The sequence below is a fragment of the Triturus cristatus genome, chromosome 7 (assembly GCF_964204655.1).
Source record: "Triturus cristatus chromosome 7, aTriCri1.1, whole genome shotgun sequence".
NCBI lineage: Eukaryota > Metazoa > Chordata > Amphibia > Caudata > Salamandridae > Triturus > Triturus cristatus.
The window spans coordinates 1,737,159,846-1,737,180,479 of record NC_140590.1 but is presented as its reverse complement, the minus strand read 5'-3'; the positions used below and the strand labels follow the sequence as shown (position 1 = coordinate 1,737,180,479).

General features: G+C 44.7%; 1 protein-coding gene across 1 annotated transcript in view; it reads right to left on the bottom strand.

Moving 5' to 3' along the window:
* The window catches only part of LOC146812944 (uncharacterized), a 105,756-nt gene that overhangs the window by 61,712 nt on the left and 23,410 nt on the right, over positions 1-20,634 (bottom strand). Inside the window, exon 4 of the mRNA XM_085619985.1 lies at positions 18,761-18,868. Coding sequence (XP_085476111.1) covers positions 18,761-18,868 — 108 coding nt within the window. The remainder of the gene's footprint in view (positions 1-18,760; positions 18,869-20,634) is intronic.

The following is a 20,634-nucleotide window of genomic DNA, read 5'->3' as shown; positions in this document are numbered from 1 at the left end:
CAGGGAGACATTTTGCACAATTACGAATCCCAGGAAGTTTGCAGAAGGGACAAGGTGGGAGTGATGCCCTCGCTTGTGAGTTAATTACCCTTGTAAACTTGAGATGCCCGGTTTAAAAGTAAATGAAGGAATTCAACTGGGGTACGTTTGAGATATGTTCATTTGTTTTAAAGCACAAGAGGAATTAAGCAATTTTTATGCCAGGTTCACAATTATATCTTCTAACAAAATGACAGTCTCCATTTTCTAAACACAAGATGTAGCGTGTCATGTCATATAAACACATGAAATTTCACAATTTCCAAAAGGTGACAAAGAAGAACAATAAAACTAATGCGAACAAGCTACTCAACATACAGCTACACAAAACATAACAGGAGGGAGGACTGGGAGCATTAAGGTGATTTCAGGAGGAACATGTATTATAACAGGGAATACAATTTGTCCTTGATGACGGGGATTAAAGCAGGACATGAGGGAAATGCTTTATATGGGTTGGACCAGGCTTGGGAGAATTGGCATGTACTTTGAAGAGAATCTGCATGGGGTACAGAGCCGGTCTCAAGTAGAATCCTGCCGAAATCTGGAATATTGTACATTTCTCTAGTACGGCTTATGCAGCGAGTAATGATTTAGTAGAGCGTCCTTATGATTCAGGGCAACACATCACTGCCTTTTTAAGGGTTTCACCCTTGCCTTAAAGTACTTGTTCCACCCAATTTTCAGTCTTTTTTATATTACAGCTTGATTGAGAGCAGGAGTGGGCAGGTTCTATTCCTATATTTTCAACAATTTCCCATGAGTACGTTTACGGTAGTGAAGTTACATGGGCTTGATATTTCAAAGTATAGTTGGGTGTTGGTGGCATATTGATGCAGTACCATCTCTTTAGGGTCAAGCGGTTCCACATACAAGTTGATTAGAAGGAGGAGAAAGTAGTACAGGGAGGACAGAGCCTGTGGACTTTATCCGAGTACGTGGGGATTGTCACCCAAAATGGTCCATTTACATACATTTAAATCTTCAAAAGATGAGGAATTGGAACCATTTTAGAATTAAGCCATTTATTCACATTTTTGCCGATAGTTACAAGGTAGTCATGATAAACAATGGAGTAAGGACGTCGAACACATAGTCTCCAGTTGTAAAAGTTACGCTCATTCAGCCAACTTTTGCCACAAATACAGATCTGAATATTACGTTCCATGGATGGTTTGGGCACCACCGCCATGGTCTATATCTACTGAATAACGGGAATTGTCCTTAGCTGGCACTTGCCACGTTACGGGCATTGGTGTAACCAGGTTTTGGACTCCAATTTAGCATTGCTAGAGTGAGGAGGGTCACTTCATCCATCCCCTTGTCCTGAGGAAGATCCGCATAGCTGAGGTATTAAAGTCCCTCTTTAGTCGATAAGCCGCATCGAAACATCGACGCTACCCCCAACAGCACATGGACCAACTTCCCCTTCCCCATTACCCCTGTTTACAGCCTTAAGGAACCTCTCCTTAGAATTTCAAATGAATAATTTGCATGTGGCCAGGTTGCATCTAACAGTTTATTGATTATCAGATTTGTACAGTCTTGTAAATATATGCCCTTTACTTTTCTACACCCTTTGAGCTCTCCTGACTCCTATATATTCACACTTGAGCACTCCTTACACGTTCCCTAGAACATTTTCCTATCTTCTTGACCTGCTGATTGTTCCTTTAAATGACTAAATAAATATATTGTAATAATACTTAGTGGTTTTTTCTGCACATTTATTTTCACAATACAGACATTTGGGAGCCGATTAATGTAAGCTCAAATAAGTTGTTAATTCTGTTAATCTAACTCTTCCTTGAATAAGTGGTCCAGGACCATTGTTTCTTTATAATGATAGTTACAAGGTAACATTTTCCATTACATACTATTCGTTTGTAGCTTGTAGTGTTTCACGTTATGTGCTCTGCACACTCCTGCCATCTGTTGCTCAGTGCAGACAACTGCAAGTTGTTTTTCTTCTCAGAGGTTTCAGACTTGAAATCTCATGAATTGTCTATGTAGACCCCAATGCACCAGGACAAAGGCTACACCTCAGATTGCACCCTTCACCACCGTAATGTAAACAAAGCAGGACAGTAAATCTTTTCTAGGTGCATTGTGAATGAATAGATAAATGAAATAATCCTTTGAAGCATAAGCTTGCATCCATGGAAACAGGAGGGCACATGGAAACCTACAGCACTATAAGCTACAATCCGATAGTTACGAGGTAACATCTTCTGGTTGCAGCGTGTGCTGTCGTATTTCTCATGCTCTGTGTTACAACTGGGGGTCACTAGTAGGTCCCTTAGTCCAAATAGGGAGCCTTGCTTCTAGTCAGGGAAAGGAGGGACACCCTCTTAGATAACCCCTGCTCACCCCCCAGTAGCTTGGCACGAACAGCAAGGCTTATCTCCAAGGCAATGTGTAAAGTATTTGCAACTTCACTCCCAGTAACAGTGATAACACCACAAATAGACACCACACTGGTTTTTATAAACATAGCTGTATCTTTATTAAAAGGAATACGATGAGACCAAACGATAGAAATCCAACATATGCGTATTCGTAATCTTTCACTTTGCCGGTTATTAGGCCAGCAATCACTTATAGGTTCTTGTGGTATTAACGAGCAGTTCAAAATGATCTAATGCAGTCCTAATGCAATGCTATGCAGTACGTAATGCAGTTTGTAATGTAGTAATAACAGTCCTTAATGCACATACTAATGCAATTCGTAACGCAGGAATAATGCAGGTCGTAATGCAAGAATAATGCGATTTATAATGCGATTCGTAATGTAAGAATAATGCGATTCGTAATGTAAGAATAATGCGATTCGTAATTAAAGAATCAGGCAGTTCGTAATGCAAGAAATAATGCTGTACGCCAAACTGCGCGGTCAACTCGGGCCCCCACTAGGCCCCAACACCAGAGACAACGGACATAAGCTCAAAGGGGTGGCCCTGGTACTGCTGGGCAAGTACAGGCCACTTGGGGACTCAGCGTGTCTAACGCGGTGCAGCGGGAGAGAGCTCAGAGCACTCCTGTACTCCTCCTGCATGCCTCCCCAGGCCACACACGCTTGCGGCTCCCGAGCGGAGTCCAAGCCTTACCTGAGGGGGTCCGATGCCTCGCTCGCTCTCCCTGCTCGTCGGACGTCCTGCTTGGCAGCCCCGATGACGTTGCAGCTCCGTTGTTATGCGACGCTGTAGCCGTTGACAATCTTGGGCAGATTCCTCTCGGTGAACAACGATCACAATCCCTTTCACCTTGCAGCTTTCTTAGCTTCAAGAAATCCTTTAGCACGTTGTGGCTCGGGCCAGCGGTGGTGATACTTACTCACAGCCTCAGCTACGATGACTGCTCGGGCCACAAACAGCAATATGGACGATGTTTCACACTGCAGGGGCAATGCGATCACGGGGCACCTCGTAAACAGTACCACAGACCACACAGCAGTCTTCCAGAAATCCTGTAGCACATTGCGGCTCGGGCCGGCGGCGGTGATTCTTACTCATGGCCTCAGTTACAGTGACTTATAAACAACAAGGGCAACCATAGACCAAGAACCTGGGGTAATAAATTCTCTAATCCAAACAATGGTTCATGAGCCAAACTAAGAATTAATGTTTGTTTTAAAATTTAGGAAGGAACCTAAAAAAAGATAAACAACTGCTATCTAAATTCCACATTACCCATGTACCAGTAATTGTATCAAAAAAGCTAATATTTAATGTAAATTAAACAAAAAATAAAACTTATTACAAATATATACACATTAATAATGGCACTCATACAGTTACACAAACAGTGTTAAGATTGTGAACAATAACAGGTGTAAACTGAATAAACAGTGGCTGAGGAAGGAATACAAAAAACAGGTTTCAAAATAAAACAAAAATACACAATACAACAATTGTGTCCGCTTTCATTTAGGCCCCATTACAAGCTTCAACGACGTTTCGACCCAGGGGTACTTTGAGGGTCATCCTCAGGACAAAAGCATCACCTGTAGGAGCGTCCACTGTATTTTCTCTACGCATGGAGAAGAGTTCACCATAAGTCGTGCATCGGGCACCTGCACTTGAAATATGTAGACACTGAATCTGTAGGTATGTCTGAAGGATTCAGAAATAGATCCTCAATTTCAAATTGATGAAGATGTGTGCCAAAAATGGCTATTGGATCCAAATAGGTTTCCAATAGCCGGTGGTACCAAACGTCAAGTGAATACGAAAGATCAAGGTCAGTACAAGCAATTAACGTTGGGTCCTAACTTTCAAGTTAACCGCGTCTGATCGGCATGTCGGCTCAGCAAGAAGTCACGGTCGATGCAGTTACAATGACGGCTCGGGCCACAAACAGCAATACAGCAGCAAGGACGATGTTTCACGTTGTGGGGGCAATGCGAACACCGGGCATCTAGTAAACGGTTCCACGGACCACATGGCAGTCTCAGGCGTGCAGCAGCACCACGCCCCGCTGAGACACAGTTGGAAACCTATGTTCCCGAGATTCCACAACAGGGGACCAGCTCTCCTCAGGCCCTTGGAGACACGCTACTTCAGGACACAGCAAAGTCCCTTGTCCTCTCCTTAGTCAAATCAGCAAACTGCAGGCCAGCCCCATAACACACAGTCCTTCTCTTCAGTCTCTTCAGCTGTTCTTTGTTGGCAGAGGTTCTACTTGATCACAAAGTAGGCACAATCCTTTTTCAGTCTGGATTTCAGTATTGAGTTCAGGGGTTTCAGCTCTCACATTTATACCACTAAATGTCTTTGAAGTCTTTGTGTTCAGGGGGCTCGGAGCCCAGTCCAAACCAGACCTGGGTTTATTCCTGTCAGTGCACACCCTCTTCCTTGGATAGTCTGGGTCTTGGGCCCAGACGCTCAGCAGGAGGTGGAGCCATCCTTTTGTGGCAGCAACACAGCCCTCTTCACATCCAGGGGGGATACTCCTCCCCCCCATATCAAATGCAGGCCAGTCTGTTGCTGTCTCACCTTCTCCCTGGGGTCAGGACACACATGATGGTTTAAGACAAGAAACCAGCCACTTTTAAAAACGTGGTTTCTAAGCACACAGTTTAAAAACCATCTTCACAAAAAGATGTGTTATTCAATTCTGAGTTCAGACACACTAAATTCCATCCCTCCATCTTATGCCCATGGGAAGATATGCTGGAAACATGGGACACAGCATTCTCCCTTCTGTCCTTTGGGCAAGATGGCCTTGCACCAGTGAAAAACGAATTTGGCAGTATTTCACTGTCAGGACATGGTAAACACACTCAGTACATGTCCTAACTTTCAAATACACTGCACCCTGCCCAGGGGAGTACCTTGGGCCTACTATAGGGATGTCTGAGGTGCATAAAAAGGGAAGGTGAGGCCTGGCAAGTGGGTGCACTTGTCAGAACAACAAGGCAGTTAACAAACTGCGTGCAGCACTGCAGTGGCAGGGCTGAGATCTCTTTTTAGGGCTACTTGTGTGTGGTGGCACAATTAGTGCTGCAGGTCCACAAGTAGCATTTGCATTACCAGCCCGGGTACACATAGTGCACTTTACTAGGAACTTTACTAGTAAGACAAACATACCAATTATGGACAACCAATCACCATTACACTTTACACAGAGAGCATATGCACTTTATCACTGATCAGCAGTAGTAAAGTGCCCAGAGTCCTAAAACCAACAAAAACAGGTCAGAAACAATACAGGAAGGCAAAAGGTTCAGGGATGACCCTGCAAAAAGGGCCAAGTCCAACACTCGGCATAGAATATTAAGCAGGACACAACCCCAAAGCTGTGGTTGGTCGGGGAGATGTTTGAAATAAAGTTCCAAGCTTTAACCTCCTCAACCTTGGGCCCAGCTCGAGCCTCCTGTCGAGCTTCAATGTCCACACAACCTCTAATGAAAGTGTGTGGTGTTGACAAAGCAACATGCTTAATATGTCTATGAAGGATATATTGCCTAGAAACCATTTGTGAGAAGTTGGCCTGGTATATGCTGTCCACTAATTAAAGTGGGCACCTTGCACCAGTTCAAACGACCCTTATGATGTATGAGGTCGAAGAGAATCATTAGAAAGCTATCCTAGTGGTAGCTTTGGAGAGCAGCCTTCAGGCTTAGTCTTGACGGAATGTAAAGCAGCTTGTTTTACCAGAATAACACATTTAGTAATAATTAAATGAAAGGAAAACCACACAGTAGTTATAAAATATTTATTTATTTTTATAACACTCTCTAGTACCCTCTACATGAGGATGCAACACAATGCACACAATACTTTAACACAGAAACGATAGTAAGTAGCAATAATACCCAGTGGGCCCAAAGGGGGACCAAATCATATACTAAAATATTGGTACAAGAACCACGACTCGAGTCAAGACAAAGTCTAGAGGATGGAAAATTGCTGGGACTCCAAGGAACCAACCAAGGGGAGTACGTAGGGACCCCCCGAGGAGGATGAGTGCAGTGTGTGTATACGACCGCGTGCGCCATACAATTCAATGGGAGAGTTGCGGTTGCAATTTTGCAGTTTAAGGATCCTTCCTAAGGACTAGGAAGAAACCCCATGCAAATAAGTAAGTTGGAAAGCCACCCCACCCGTGGATACCAAAGTACCCATGTTACCTATCCCAGGGAAGCCGGTTGCATAGGTCTAAAGTGGCGTCGGAAACCGCCGTCTTTCTCAATGGGAGTCTTCAATCAAGAGTCAGTGCAGTGAAGGAGAAAAGTGTCCAGTGGAATGCAAATGTGGATTCAGGATGAAGAGTACCTCAAAGCTGAGGGGACAGAGTCTGGGTCACCAGGAGTACCCAGAGGCTCAGTAAGTAAATGCCCACCGATGTCTGATGCCTCAGATGTGATGAAGGGTTTCTTGACTCTGTAGCCACGGGGACCAGGCAACATTGAAGACGACCAGGAGCCAGATGCGAGCTGTCCCAGGAAGGATGTCGATTGCTGAGGGGGTCGGTGTCTGGCATGAGCACCAACAAGCTTTGGCAACGGCAACCCACGCAGAAGGTCAAGAAGGGTTACGGTTCGGACCAGCAAGGTCCAGGAGACTCACCAAAGCAGAGGGAGTCAAGTCAAGCCTGGCACAACAAGGGAAGCCACAAGAAATCAAAGTTGACCCTCACAGGGACCCACACACCGGAGCCACAGGAGTCGCTAGGGGACCTCAGGCAGTTTCGAAGAACAGCTTGCAGGGCACATAGTGCGTGGAGGCCAAAGTTCATGGTCGAAAATGTGCACAGAGATGGGGGCTATCGACAGCCCAGTGTACAAAGTTGGGGAACGCCAACAAGCATATGCACTTGCAAATGTACACAGTGCACAGGGGTTTGGGTTATGCAGTCCCCACAAGGAATACTGGCCTCAAACTTGGTGAGAGGGCAGCTCATCCTCAAGGAACATCAGAACCCACCTCCTGTATTGCTGGAGTGGTCGGAGTCCTCAGGGGCAGCATACAGGTCAGATGCGCTGCAGTGCCTGCAGATGCAGAGGAGTGACTCCTTCACTCCAAGGGAGATACTTCAGTTGTTTTTGATGCTCCACAGGTCCTGCACGGAGCCTGTTAGGTGCACGGGCACAGACACAGCTTTGGACGGAGAGGGAGGCAAAGTCGGGTCCAGTCGAAGTCCAGCAAAGTCCAGAGTGTCCAGACGGTCGAAACTCAGTGGTTTCTTCTTGTAGAATCTGATCCACGTTGAACCTAATGTCTTACAACCAGGTAAGCCCTTTTGTACCAACGGGAGAGGGTTGGACAGATTCAGGGGACCCACCCAGAGGAGGGTCTGGAAAATGGGGAGGATACTCCCCTGTCCTTTGTCTAGTTTCGTGCCAGAGCAGGAGCCAACGGCTCCCAGAACTCATTTGAACTGGACTATGCACAAGGACACCAAGTGTGCCCCTCGTGCAGACTTCCAGGCACTTTGGAAGTGCACCCACCCAGCCCCAATACACTAAATCCTGTCTAGGAGGTGGTCACACCTTCCTGTGACAGGATGTCTATTGTGCTTCCTTCCCCTGCCCAGATATTGCCTCAGCAGCAGGAGGGCAGAAATGTGTCTTTGGTCGGCAGCATCCATTTTGTGCTGACCGGGTCGAGAAGGCTGGTACCGAGAAGACCAAGGACCCCACGGAGCTTGCTTCAGAAGGGTGGAATCATACCTACCACACAGATTACCGGTTCCAAGGTGTTTGATACCAAACACGACATGTTTTGTTGCAGTCGTTTGAGATAACATTTACTACAAGGTTATAATGCACCTCTACCTATATGTCTGGCTACATCACAGACATCCCGAGAGAATGGCCTCCGAAAGCTAGAGAGGGGCCTTGTTCATGCATGGGTACCCTCTCACTTAAAACCCAGCACCCTGCCTTTAGGATTGTTAAGGCCTGCTATAGGGGTGACTTATAAGTTTGAAGTGTAGTGACCTATAGATATAGTGAACCTCTATCTTTCATAAGTGGTGCAAGCCACAACTTACACAAGCTGCAGTAGCAGGCCTGTAGTTCCATTTTGGATGGCCTCTCATGGGTGGCATAATACATGGGAGGCCTCTGGGGTACCTATGCCCTGGGTACATTTGTACCATATACTAGCGCCAAGATGCTCCTTGGAGTGATAGTAGCGCTATACATTTTACATATACTAGGGACTGACAAGGGTACCCCAGTATCCAATCTAGAGTGTACCTAGTAAACGACAACCAATTAATAGCGTGGACTACTCTGAAGCCATTAATGATTGTTCCGATCAGTTTCAAGATATGGTAGTTTCTATTGAATGCAATTCTGTTTTTACTCTTCATTTTATGAAAGGACCTTTAGGAACGGCATTCTTTGGTGATATAGAAATTCCCATTATGGCAGACTCTGGTTCGCCCATAACCATTTTATCAGATGTCATATTTCACAATAAATGGAAAGGATCCATCACTTTGTGTTAAACTGACATTAACCCCAAGGCTTTCGGTGAGTTTGACATAGACATGTTGGGATATTTCAATTATTGACTGGAATGCTTAGGGAGATCCATATTCACAAAGGTGTATGTTGCAGTTAGAGGACTCAATATCATTGGTTGGCAGGCTGGCAAAAATGGGTTTACATCGTATTCCAGGTTCTGATCATCCAATTGCTCTTGGTGATCCCGCTCAAGGTTACAGTCCTGCTGGCTCTAGAAATGATTTGCATCCCAAAACAGATTGTTTATGTCTCACAGATCATACTTCTGATATCAAAAAGGTCTTGGATACATTTCCAAATGTATTTTCTGAAAAATTAGGAACTGTCAAAGGTTTCCAAAACCAAATTAGGTTGAAATCTGACGCTCAACCTTTTGTTCATAAGGTACGTCCTTTGCCTCTTAGTACAAAGGATGAACTTAAATCTGTCCTTAAAAGATTGTGTGATGATGACGTCATTGCTCCTTGTGACTCCTCAGAGTGGGTTTCTCCCATTGTTATTGTCCGTAAACAATCTGGTGAGGTCAGATGATGTGCGGATTTATGCACCTTAAATATTAACATACTTATTGACTGCCACCCCCTTCCTAAAATTTGGGAGGGGCGAAATTTCTCACTCATTGATCTGTGTTCAGCTTATAATCAGGTTCCCTTAACAGTTGATTCTCAGGAGTTCACTACTTTTGTCACACCATTTGGAGTCTTTAAATACCTTAAACTACCTTTTGACTTGGTCTCGGCAGCCAGCGTATTTTAAAAAATCATGGACAATCTCTTTAAGAACATTCCAGGAGTCCAAGCCTACAAAGACGATATTTTAGACCATGCTAATGACTGGGAGATTCATTTGAGCAACTTATCTTCTGTTTTAAGCAAATTAGATGAGGCAGGCATGACCATCAGGGCTGAAAAATGTAGATTTGCCACACAGCAATGGGAATACTTGGGTCATACACTTTCTCCGGAGGGTATCAAGCCCAAAATGTCTCTCATTAAAGCTATTAGTCATGCCACTCCTCCCAAAGACAAAGACGCACTTCACTCTTTCTTAGGCTTAGCAGAGTACTACGCCAATTTTGTTAAAGGGTATACACAAACAGTTGAGCCATTGCGTTCTCTCCTCCGTAAAGGTTCAAAATTTGAGTGGTCTGAAGAAGTTTCAGCTTCCTTTATTCAAGTTAAGAAACTTATTGTGGATGCACCTGCTCTTCACCCTTTTCACGACTCCTCAAAATGTTTCATTATGGTAGACGCTATCCTCAATGGGTTGGGTGCTGTTCTTGGTCAATGGGTCTCAGGTAAAGAACACACCATAGCCTTCTCCTCAAGTATGTGAAAACCTTCTGAAACTCATTACAACACTTTTGAACGCGAGGCTCTTATCTGCGTTTGGGTCATAGAAAAGTTCAAGAATTACATTTGGGGACATCGATTTGAACTGTTCACGGATCACAAGCCTCTTACGCAGTTATTAACTGGTAACGGACTTGGCAAAGCATCAGCTAGATTAGTTAGACGGCTGTCTAAGTTACAAGAATTCCATTTCTCCATTAAACATATTTCTGGAGGGAGAAACTTCAGAGCTGATTGTCTTTCTCGCATGGCTTTTCATGACCCCTCAGAGGTCGAGAATTTAGAGGATACAGAATGTGTCATTGCTACTCTTGATGCTGTTAACTCTTGTCCTAATATCACTGAAGAATCCTGGTTAGAAGCACAGCACAAAGATGAAAACCTTAAACTTGCATCTGAGTATATTGTTAAAGGTTGGCCAGAAAATAGGAAACTTTCCAATGAGTTGAAAGCTTTTGCCATGGTTGCATCTGAGTTATCTTTAGTCAATAACATGAGTCACCATGAGACACGATTGGTTTGTTCCCCCCTCCAGTCTCAGGAATGACATCATTAAGTTTGCTCACAAAGGACATTTAGGAATTTCGAAGACTTCTCAGCACATTAAGTTATACTATTGATGGCCATCCTTAGAATCCCAAGTCAAATTTTTTATCAATTCATGCCCTGAATGTCTATTATCGGATAAGAAATGGAAAGTCATGAATACACCACTACACCCTGTTCCTTTTCCTACCAAACCGTCTATTATCGGATAAGAAATGGAAAGTCATGAATACACCACTACACCCTGTTCCTTTTCCTACCAAACCTTGGGACAAAGTTGGTTTAGATTTTTCTGGACCTTATGATCTTTTGCCACATGATCAAGTATATCATTTTGTTGATTGATTATCACTCTAAGTGGATTTATCATGTTTTGTGACTCACCCAATTCTACTAATGCCATAGAATTTTTGAAGAAAATATTTTCTGTTGAAGGGTCGCCTTCTGTTTTAGTTTCAGATAATGGCACTCATATTATTTCTCAAAAATTCAGTTCTTTTCTTACTGATTGTGATGTCAAACACTTTAAAAGTTGCTCTTTACTCACCAACCTCTAACGGTTTGGTTGAAAGAGCAAATAGACTAGTTAATGATGCTATTCAAACAGCTCTTTCCTCCCAACAAGATGTTCAAGACTTTCTTGAAGCAAAATTATGGGCTTACAACATTTCTCCTCATTACACCACAGGTGTTTCACCATTTTCACTTCTAAGAGGTAAGGCTGCTCACACTAATTTGTTTCCAAAGTGGTTGATTAACAAACATGACAAAAACTCTCATTGCTACAAGGAGGTAGCTTCTAGAGTTTCTCAAAAACAATTCTCATGAAATCTATTCATGATGGTAAACATTTCAATCCTCCACATCTGAAAGTTGGTAGTTGGGTCCTCATTAAGAATCCTAAAAAGTATCAAAGGGGTCTTCAAGATTTTCTACCCCAGTGCAGGTTACTGGTGTCAGTAAAGGCTCAGCCCTTCTTGGTCAGAAGGGTTGGTGGAATCCAAGATCGCTTGTCCATCTGTCTGATTCTCAAGCTGATTCTTTACTCAAATTATCTAGACAAGAACTAGATGATTCTGATTGGATTCATTTAATTCATGATTCAGTTGCTGGTCTTGGAACTTCCGCTTCAACTTTTGTTCCTGCGTTACATTCCAGCCCGGAACATGTTTCTGATACTAGTCCTGATGCGACCACGCTTAATGCAGATTCTTCTTCATCGGATTTGAGAGTTCGATGTAGAAGGTTGCCTTCAAAATTTAATGACTATGTTTTGTCATGAAAATATAATTTTCTATTTTGAGGTTAGTTTGCTTACTTTGAACTCAATTCAAAACTGCTATATACATTTGTTATGTTTTATTTTTATTGTTAATTACATTTTGTTTCTTGTGAGGAGGGATAAGTTGTAGTGTTTGTTATGATTGGCATCCTCGTTCCAGTAACCTGGCTCGAGGATGCTTACTGATGTAATGTATTCTTTTAAAGTATGTCTCGCGATCTGATTCTGAACGTTGTGTGCCAGGATTCCGACAACTGTATTCAGTTGTCTGAAATCTTGGTATGCGACGGGAGCGTCTGGCCGTGGGTGTATTTGAACTATAATTAAAGAAGCACTTACTCTACTAAACGGCCTCCTGGATATCCTTCACTACAAGAACCCATGGCCGGACTGCAGCACGTGATGCGTTGGGTGTTGCTGGCAACTCAAACACATTTCATCCTTGAGCACGGATCCGTTTGGAGAAATATAAATGGAGCCCTGAGCCAAACTGGCGATTGGGCAGCGCTAGCTTTCCCACACCCATAGTCCCTGGTCGTCATGGAGCGGGTCGGCTTCCTTCGGCGCTGCGGCATTCATTTCGCCATTCAGGCTGCTCGGTCTTGATGAAATTGCACATGCCTCATTGCTCCTCAAAACATGCTAGGACTGTCAGCACGAAGTGCTGTCCTCAAGCAAGATAAAGAATGAGTTTGTTTGAAGGTTTCTTTAATTGCCAGACTCGGAATCCCACAGCAATCACGCTGGTGCAGAGTCTTTTATGGCCCAAAGACTCTGAGAGAACAGGGGGGCAAGGCAACAAGCCTTTTGAGAGCACTTTGGGTCCACTAAGGCAGACAGTCAGCAGCAGGCCAGCACATCCAGTCAAAGTGCAGAATGGCAGTCCCTCCTGTAGCCCAGCATTCAGCAGGCAAACACAACAAAGCAGTTAACAGGAATGGTGGTTCCTCCTGGCAATGTGCAGTTTTAGAGCCGGCAGCGTCTGGTTACACGTCCCACCCAGTGTCTGGTTAGACCAAAGTCAGTGAGTAGCAGGCAGCAGGGCAACAAGCAGAAACACAATCCAGTGGGGCTTTTAAGCAGCACATCAGTTCTTCTGAAAGAGATTCAGTTCCAGATCCAAAAGTGCTTCTCCAGCATGGGGTCAGAGACCCAGTAATTATACTCAAATGCCTTTGATGTACGGGATGACTTCAAAGGACACTTTAAAAGTGCACAACAACCCCTTTCAACCCGGTCCTAGCAGTAGGAGGTAAATCAGTCATTTGTGTAAGGGCAGGACACAACGTATACAAATGTAAAGGGTGAACAAACACTCCCAGCCCGGGAAGACTATGCAGATGAATGCCCGGTCACACACAGCTCTTTCTGTGTAGTGGCTGTCTGGAAACTATGCAGCAAGTGCTGCTGTCACGCTAGCTCAGACGTGTATTGGAGTCAGGCTGCAAACCACAAAGAGACTTAAATACAGATAAATGTCAACTTTCTAAAAGTGGCATTTCTAAAATAGTAATGTCAAGTCCAACTTCACTAGACAACAGGATTTATCGCCACTATACTAAACATACCAAACAAGGCAATGCCACCAGTTTCTGATAGAGAATTACCACTAAAAAGTATGTAAGGGAATTCCCAATGCTAGCCTATGAGATGAGTTGGCTTCACAGCAGTGAGAAACAAAACAGGCTGTTTGTCACTACCAGGACATGCCACATGCTCTATCTGTCACATACACAGGACCATGCCCATAGAGGTACCTAGGGCCTATCTGAGGGCTGACCCATGTGTAATAAAAGTGGAGTTTAAGGCTTCAGAAGGAGCTTTAAATGCCAATTCAAAGTGGCAGTAAAATGCACACGCAGACACTGCGGTGTCAGGCCTGAGACAGGTTTGAAAGGCTACATCTGTAGGTGGCACAAGCAGTGCTCCAGTCCCACTAGTAGCATTCAATTTGCAGGCCCTGAGTATATGGGATACCACTTTACAAGGGACTTACACGTAAATCAAATATGCCAAACAGGTTTAATTCAATCATACTATGTGTAGAGGAGAGAGTACATTCATTTTAGCACTGATTAGCATTGGTAAAGTGCCAAAAGTCCTAAAGTGTAGCGATTCTCCACAGTTACAGGAATGCCCGAGTGCGCCATCACCCGTATAAAGTTATTCGTACCAGTGGAAAAAGACGGGAGCAATGCACAATCCAGAAGCACTACAACTCCCATAATACCATGGGGCCCGGCCGAAAGAAACGAGCGGGAACATGAAACGACCCGCCCCTATATAAGCTCCACCTCAATCACTGGTGGGCGCTTGACAATCCTACCGGAACCAGGAACTTCGCAGAGGCTTCGTTACCGCTGTCCTGGCCACCGTACTTCGATCCTCAGTTCCGCAGACGCTTGCCTTCCCGCTAGGACCGGATTCAGAGCCATTCTCACCCCCCAACGCCTCCGCTGTGCGCGGACGCTTGCCTTCCCGCTAGGACCGGATTCAGAGCCCTTCTCACCCCCTGACGCCTCCGCTGTGTGCAAACGCTTGCCTTCCCGCTAGGACCGGATTCAGAGCCATTCTCACCCCCCCCCACGACGCCTTCGCTGTGCGCGGATGCTTTCTTTCCCACTGGAGCAGCGGGAGGCGTGACCATGGTATTTCGAGCGCGGACATTTTCCTTCCCGCCTCGAAATACAGAACACTCACCATTCTCAGTTTACAAGTGGTCCATCCTCAGGGAGACAGGTAAGGGGCGCAGAGTGCGTGATATTTAAACGCACTTATAGACGCTCAGATAGTTTACCTTACAACCCTCTACGAGCCTGAGCACACGCTGTGCGTTATACACTTGTCGCATCAGGGTCACAAACTCATTGACATAGAGGTAGTGGATGGGTAAAAGCGGACCTGACATTTACTCTCATGAAGCTGGCTGTGGTGTGAACAGCCCGAAGGTTTACAACCGACCACGCATGAACTACCTTGGTTTCCTTGGCACTTACTATACCCCTGACATTTGGCACATGCAACCCAGGAAGGGAGTGGAACCCCAGACACCCTAGCGATCTCATACTAAGGCCTTGTGAGTAGACTTGAGTGAACCCTACCAGGGAAAGTCATATCCATGTGTAGTGTATTCCATGTATGGTATTAATGCGTATGTTCTACCCCCTCTGCAGCCTACTCCAAGCAGTGTGGTACCAAGACCTTCTCCCACCACATACCTCAGCACTTCCCAAGCGGCTACTCTCTTCCTTGTTCCCCGAGGTGCTGCCCTCCATACCAGAGTCCACTACTGGGTGGGAGGTAGTATCTGGGCGAATAGGGAGGCCTCTCTACAGGCTGTCGTCCCTGCTGGCTGTTCCTTAAGGTTGGTGGCCTACATGTTTACCTTGTGCTGCTTACAAACCTGACATAAAGCCAACAAAAAGGTCAGAAAATAGGCAGAGCACAGCACAGCGTTTAGGGATAACTTGTTTGACCTGGCCACTTTTTGAAGCGTTATCCACAAACTTTTTGCCTTCTTCCTCCTATTTTTCTGACCCTCTTTTCATTGGCTTTCGAACTGTGAGCACTTTACCACTGCTAATCAGTGCGAATCACTCACTCCTACTCTAATTTAGTAAATCTTGAGTGTTCCCTTTCTGGTATATTAACCATATCCAAATAAACAGAGTCCTATTTTAGAAAGATTATATACATAAACTGAGTATAAATGTATGCCAGTTTTCTTTTTTGATGGGGCCCCTCTTGAATTTCAAGAACTACAACACAAATTTGGAATTCCCTCGCATTACTGTGCCCAATATGAATGTCTAAAGGGGATTTTTACAACTTTCGTCTTCGCCCTCACTCCTGCAATCCAACACTCAAACTTCATTCTCTACCTTTACTTTCTTCTCTGAAGTATGTGCTTCCTGCCTTTAAGACCTTAGACAAATCCTTTGATGACAGATGAAAGTCTACAGTTGAATTACAATGGGAAAATTATATTCAACAAGATCTCTCTTCAAATCTGGGACACAATTATTCTAAATTCCACTCTACCTCTTGCTCATGTAACACAGACATTAATATTTTTATTTATATTAGACTATTCTTAACTCCTATGTCTCTTTACAGGTTCAAACTCTCCACAGGTAACAAATAAAGGTTAAATCCATCATTCTTTTGCTCGCTACGCCACCCCAGTTTAGACCCAGCCATATGCAAATCAGTCTTGACCCTCCTCCTCATGGGAACCGTTCAGCCTGAACTGCCAAGCTGGTTCCTCCCTGGACTGGAAAAAAGCATACTGGGACCAGTTTTGGGTTAACACCCCTCATCAGCCAGGCTAGCTTGAATCCAGTGGCATGGAGAGCAAGAGAGCCATGTCTTCACCTCTGTCAATTCTGATCCTCCAAGGAGGCCTAAAGCCCCCACAGCAGTGACAAACACTTGACTGACCCTCCCCCCTCATCATAACACACGCTCTACGTTCATATTTCACTCACACATATTCTTTGGAGTTTTTATCTAGGGGTGGGCGGGATTTGCGTAGTAGCGCTACACAAAGCTCCACGAAACAGTAACAAATCTCCACGAACACGCGGAATTGCTTGTTCCGCCCGTTCACGATGCTTTCCTGTTTGCGAACGCTGTTGGCGTCATCGAGGGAAATATCTCAGGAACACGCATTTTGAAAGCGCGAACAAGCAAAAAATTCTGCAAAGCCGTGGAATTTTTGGCAAATCCGCGTTCTCCACGGAATGCGAAATTATCCAAATTAAAAACAAAAGACGGTTTTCAGCCTTCAGAGGGACGGCAGCCCGAGATCAAAGACGCAAAGTCTATCCGGATAAAGCCGGCGCAGCCATTGGCATGAATAGCAGGATGGGAGGCGGGCTGCCAAGACTCCGCTTCTCACAGCGCGCTTTGGTGAACCTCACCTCCTGCTGAGAGGGATGCCAGAGCTTCCTTGCCAATATGTAGAAACAGGGACACCGGTAAGCTGAGGTTCTCACGTGTCTTGGTCTTGGTATGAAGCTTACTAGCCATTCATTGTACCTTGAGCCACAATATACATCATTTCACTCTTTACATTATTTCAGTACTGCAACCATGGCTTTTTAACCCTGTAGTGCCAAACCTTCCATAATCTATTTCCACAGACAAAACGTTCCAGGAATGGTGGCACCCGCGTGTATTTCAAGCCACTGGTGCAGAGGCCGAACGGTGTGTCCTGGACAAATCCAGACACTGCTCACTAACTGAGCAGAAGAGGAGACGCATTTAGTGCGCATGTCGGGCTGGTCACTGAAAAGCAGCCGTCCAACCCAACATGCGCACTTTGAAGTTAATGCTGCAACCCAGTTGAGCTGCCCTGAAGTGCAGGCAACCATTTTAAACCACACCCTCACACCCTGCCCTCCTCACTAGTCATCGAGCAGGAACCCAGCCCACAGCTAAAAGAAAACAAAATGCACAGGCGCGGCTGAAAAAATATTCAATATATAGGTTTAACACTAGGGATCAGGGGGGCAACAAACACGGGGGCAACGCCGTGGCACTCTAATAGAGGGGCCGGCCCTGTTTATTGCCTTGTAGGTGCGAGGGCAGCAATATCCCAATATCACAGCTGCTGTGAATGCTTCACCACTGCCTCTACATGCCTTATTGAAACTTCGAGACAGACAAGGGGGTTCTCTTGGAAGGTTTGTGGCTGAGGCTGTTTCCCTGTGCACCTTCGGCTTCTATTCTACTTTGATGGCGAGGCTCTTTTCCACAATTTTAACATGTTAGTCCCGTTTGTTTATGAAGATCCATACATCTTTAGCTGCTTCATGCACTTGATCTGAGAACAAAAGATTCCTAAACACTTCAGCTGTGCACATTATGTGATTGGGCAAATAATTATTTCAGCTATGCATTTCTTTTCTGCTTTTGAGTGCTAGAAGTGGAGCTAGGGAGTCCAGTAGCAAAGCACCAGGGAGAAAATGCTGAGCTAATGAACCTGCAAACAAACATTCAACGAGACCCACACTTTAATCACTGCACCCAAATACAGAGGGGCCCGGCTAATCTGTAGGTGCAAACCCTTAGGAGCTGCCATGTACTACAGGGTCCCTTTAACTCGTAACCACTTCTGAAGGTAACACTGGATCATTATAAGTGTTCATACATCTTGGTAACTTGAATATATAAAACCGGTTTGATTTATTTGAGAAGAAAGAATTTTAAGGAATACACCCCCCCTCATAACCGCACAACACGGGGCACAAACCCATTTTATTTTAGTAGCCAGAGATCAGCATTGCAGTGACCACACTTTGTTTTCACTTTACTGTTTTGCTAATGAGCTATATTTAATTAAACTCACATTGTGCGACTCGGACTGTCTTAGCATATCTCAGTATGTTAGGTGCTTACAGATATGAAAAGGCCAGACATATTGGGTGTGCCAATGCTTGTTTCTTTAGGTAACTTTCTTCTCCTCAGATTTGCAAACCTCAACCTTTGACCCATTAGCATTGCTTTCTTTTGTATCTGTATCTTTGTAAAGATACATGTCACTTATTAGAAGCGGATTACCAGTCGATCCATGACGCTCCCCTCCACTTGCGGCATGGACCGTCTCGTTAGTGGACCGGCCGTCGATGCCAGTAGTATTCGCTGAAGCGGCAGCAGTACGATGAGATCCTGTAAAACAAGGAGCAGAGGAGCTTCTAAAATACCAATCCACATTACTGGGGGAATATAACACTTTCAAATCATCACCAGAACGCTCATTGACCAGGTTCATTTTCACCAGCCTATTTAAACCATGATGCACTGAGATTAGCTGAAATTCTTCCAGTACTAATGATCTTAAATTTCTCCGATTTTTTTTTTTTTTTTTTTTTTAACCTGCAAGGACAACTGTACTTTTACTAAATCTAGTCTACTCAACTTCCTGTGGGAGTTACCTACAAGAAAGGTTTTATCTTTTTTAGACTTATCCTTGACATAACTATTGGCTTTATTATACACTGAATTTAGGTCTTTGACTGATCACTCAAATTTAGGCCACGACAAATTTAACTGTGTGAGGCCCCCCTAGCATTTCAACACCTGAAATGGAGAAAACCCTAAAGCAGACGGATGATCAAGGACACCCATATTTTAAAAAAAACAACAAAAGGAAGCATTTACAATGCAATGGTCTCGGCATTGTTAAAGTTAGAGCTATTGGCATTGCTCATGACATTATTTTTGTTTTTAAAACATTTAACGAAACGGCATTGTTATTTACAATGTCAATAGCTTAATCACTCTCAAATGCGAGACATATTGCATTTGCACGCACACACAGAGCCACACACACAAAGCCACCACACACACAGAGCCACTCACTTAGCCACCTACACACACTCAGAGTTACCCACACAGAGAAAGCCACCACGCATAGAGCCACCTACAAAAAAAGCCACCCACACAGAGCCTCCCACACGCACACAGAGCCACCCGCACACACACACACAGCCATCTGCGCTCCGTCAGCCGGCTTGTGAGTGTAATGTCCCATGTGCTTGTGCTGGCATCACTAGGATAAGCTAGTCCCCATTGTTTGGTTTGCTGCGCGCGTTAATGACAGCTTTGCGGTAATTGTTCATTATATGTAAGACATCAGGCCAATCTGAGCTGTTAGCCGAGACCTAAAAAACAGCTAAACGTAATATATCACTTGTAAGCCATCTCCAGACAGATTTTACACCTTCTGATGGAGTAGGGATCATTCTAAGATTTCTTACCTCCACACAAGGAGCACCTGTCAAGTTCCTGAAAGAAGAGAAAAATCAGGAGGAAAAGGCACTTCCTGCAAAATAATGCAAGAATGTGTAGGACTTGGAATGAAGCCAAAAAGCCCCCCCAAAAAGCATGTTTTAGCCAAAAAAAACCTAGAAGGCAGCACTGTGGATCCTCCCGACAGAAACAAAATGCCTCACTGACCCTTCCCTGCATTGTGGATGGTCTGGATGACTCTGGAGTTCCTTAAAGGGGCAGTGTAGTAAATTGTGGGGATTTACAAAAGGAGGACGTTCAGTGATGTTTTCAAGCAAATGTATTTACGTTCATTTTGCAAACTGGATTTACTTTTTAACCCTCTGCCCCTGGCAAAAAATGAATAAGTAGAAAATGGTGCTTTGACTAAAGAAATGGAGTCCTAGGGCATCCCACATGTGTGCGGACATTCTGATGATTACGGATATCCGAGAGAATCTCATGGTAGAGAACTGGCCTTCATCTCGCCATGGATGGAGTGCAGAAGGCCCCTCGCTCCATCAGGCTGCTGCTCCTGCTGTGCTCATGAGAATGCCCCCGCTACAGTCAATGGCACATTGGCAGAGGTAAATGCGTCTTAGGATGGCTGGGCTTCGAGTGCATGGAGGCACAGAAGCCTCATCAGGCTACCACTAACTGGGTGG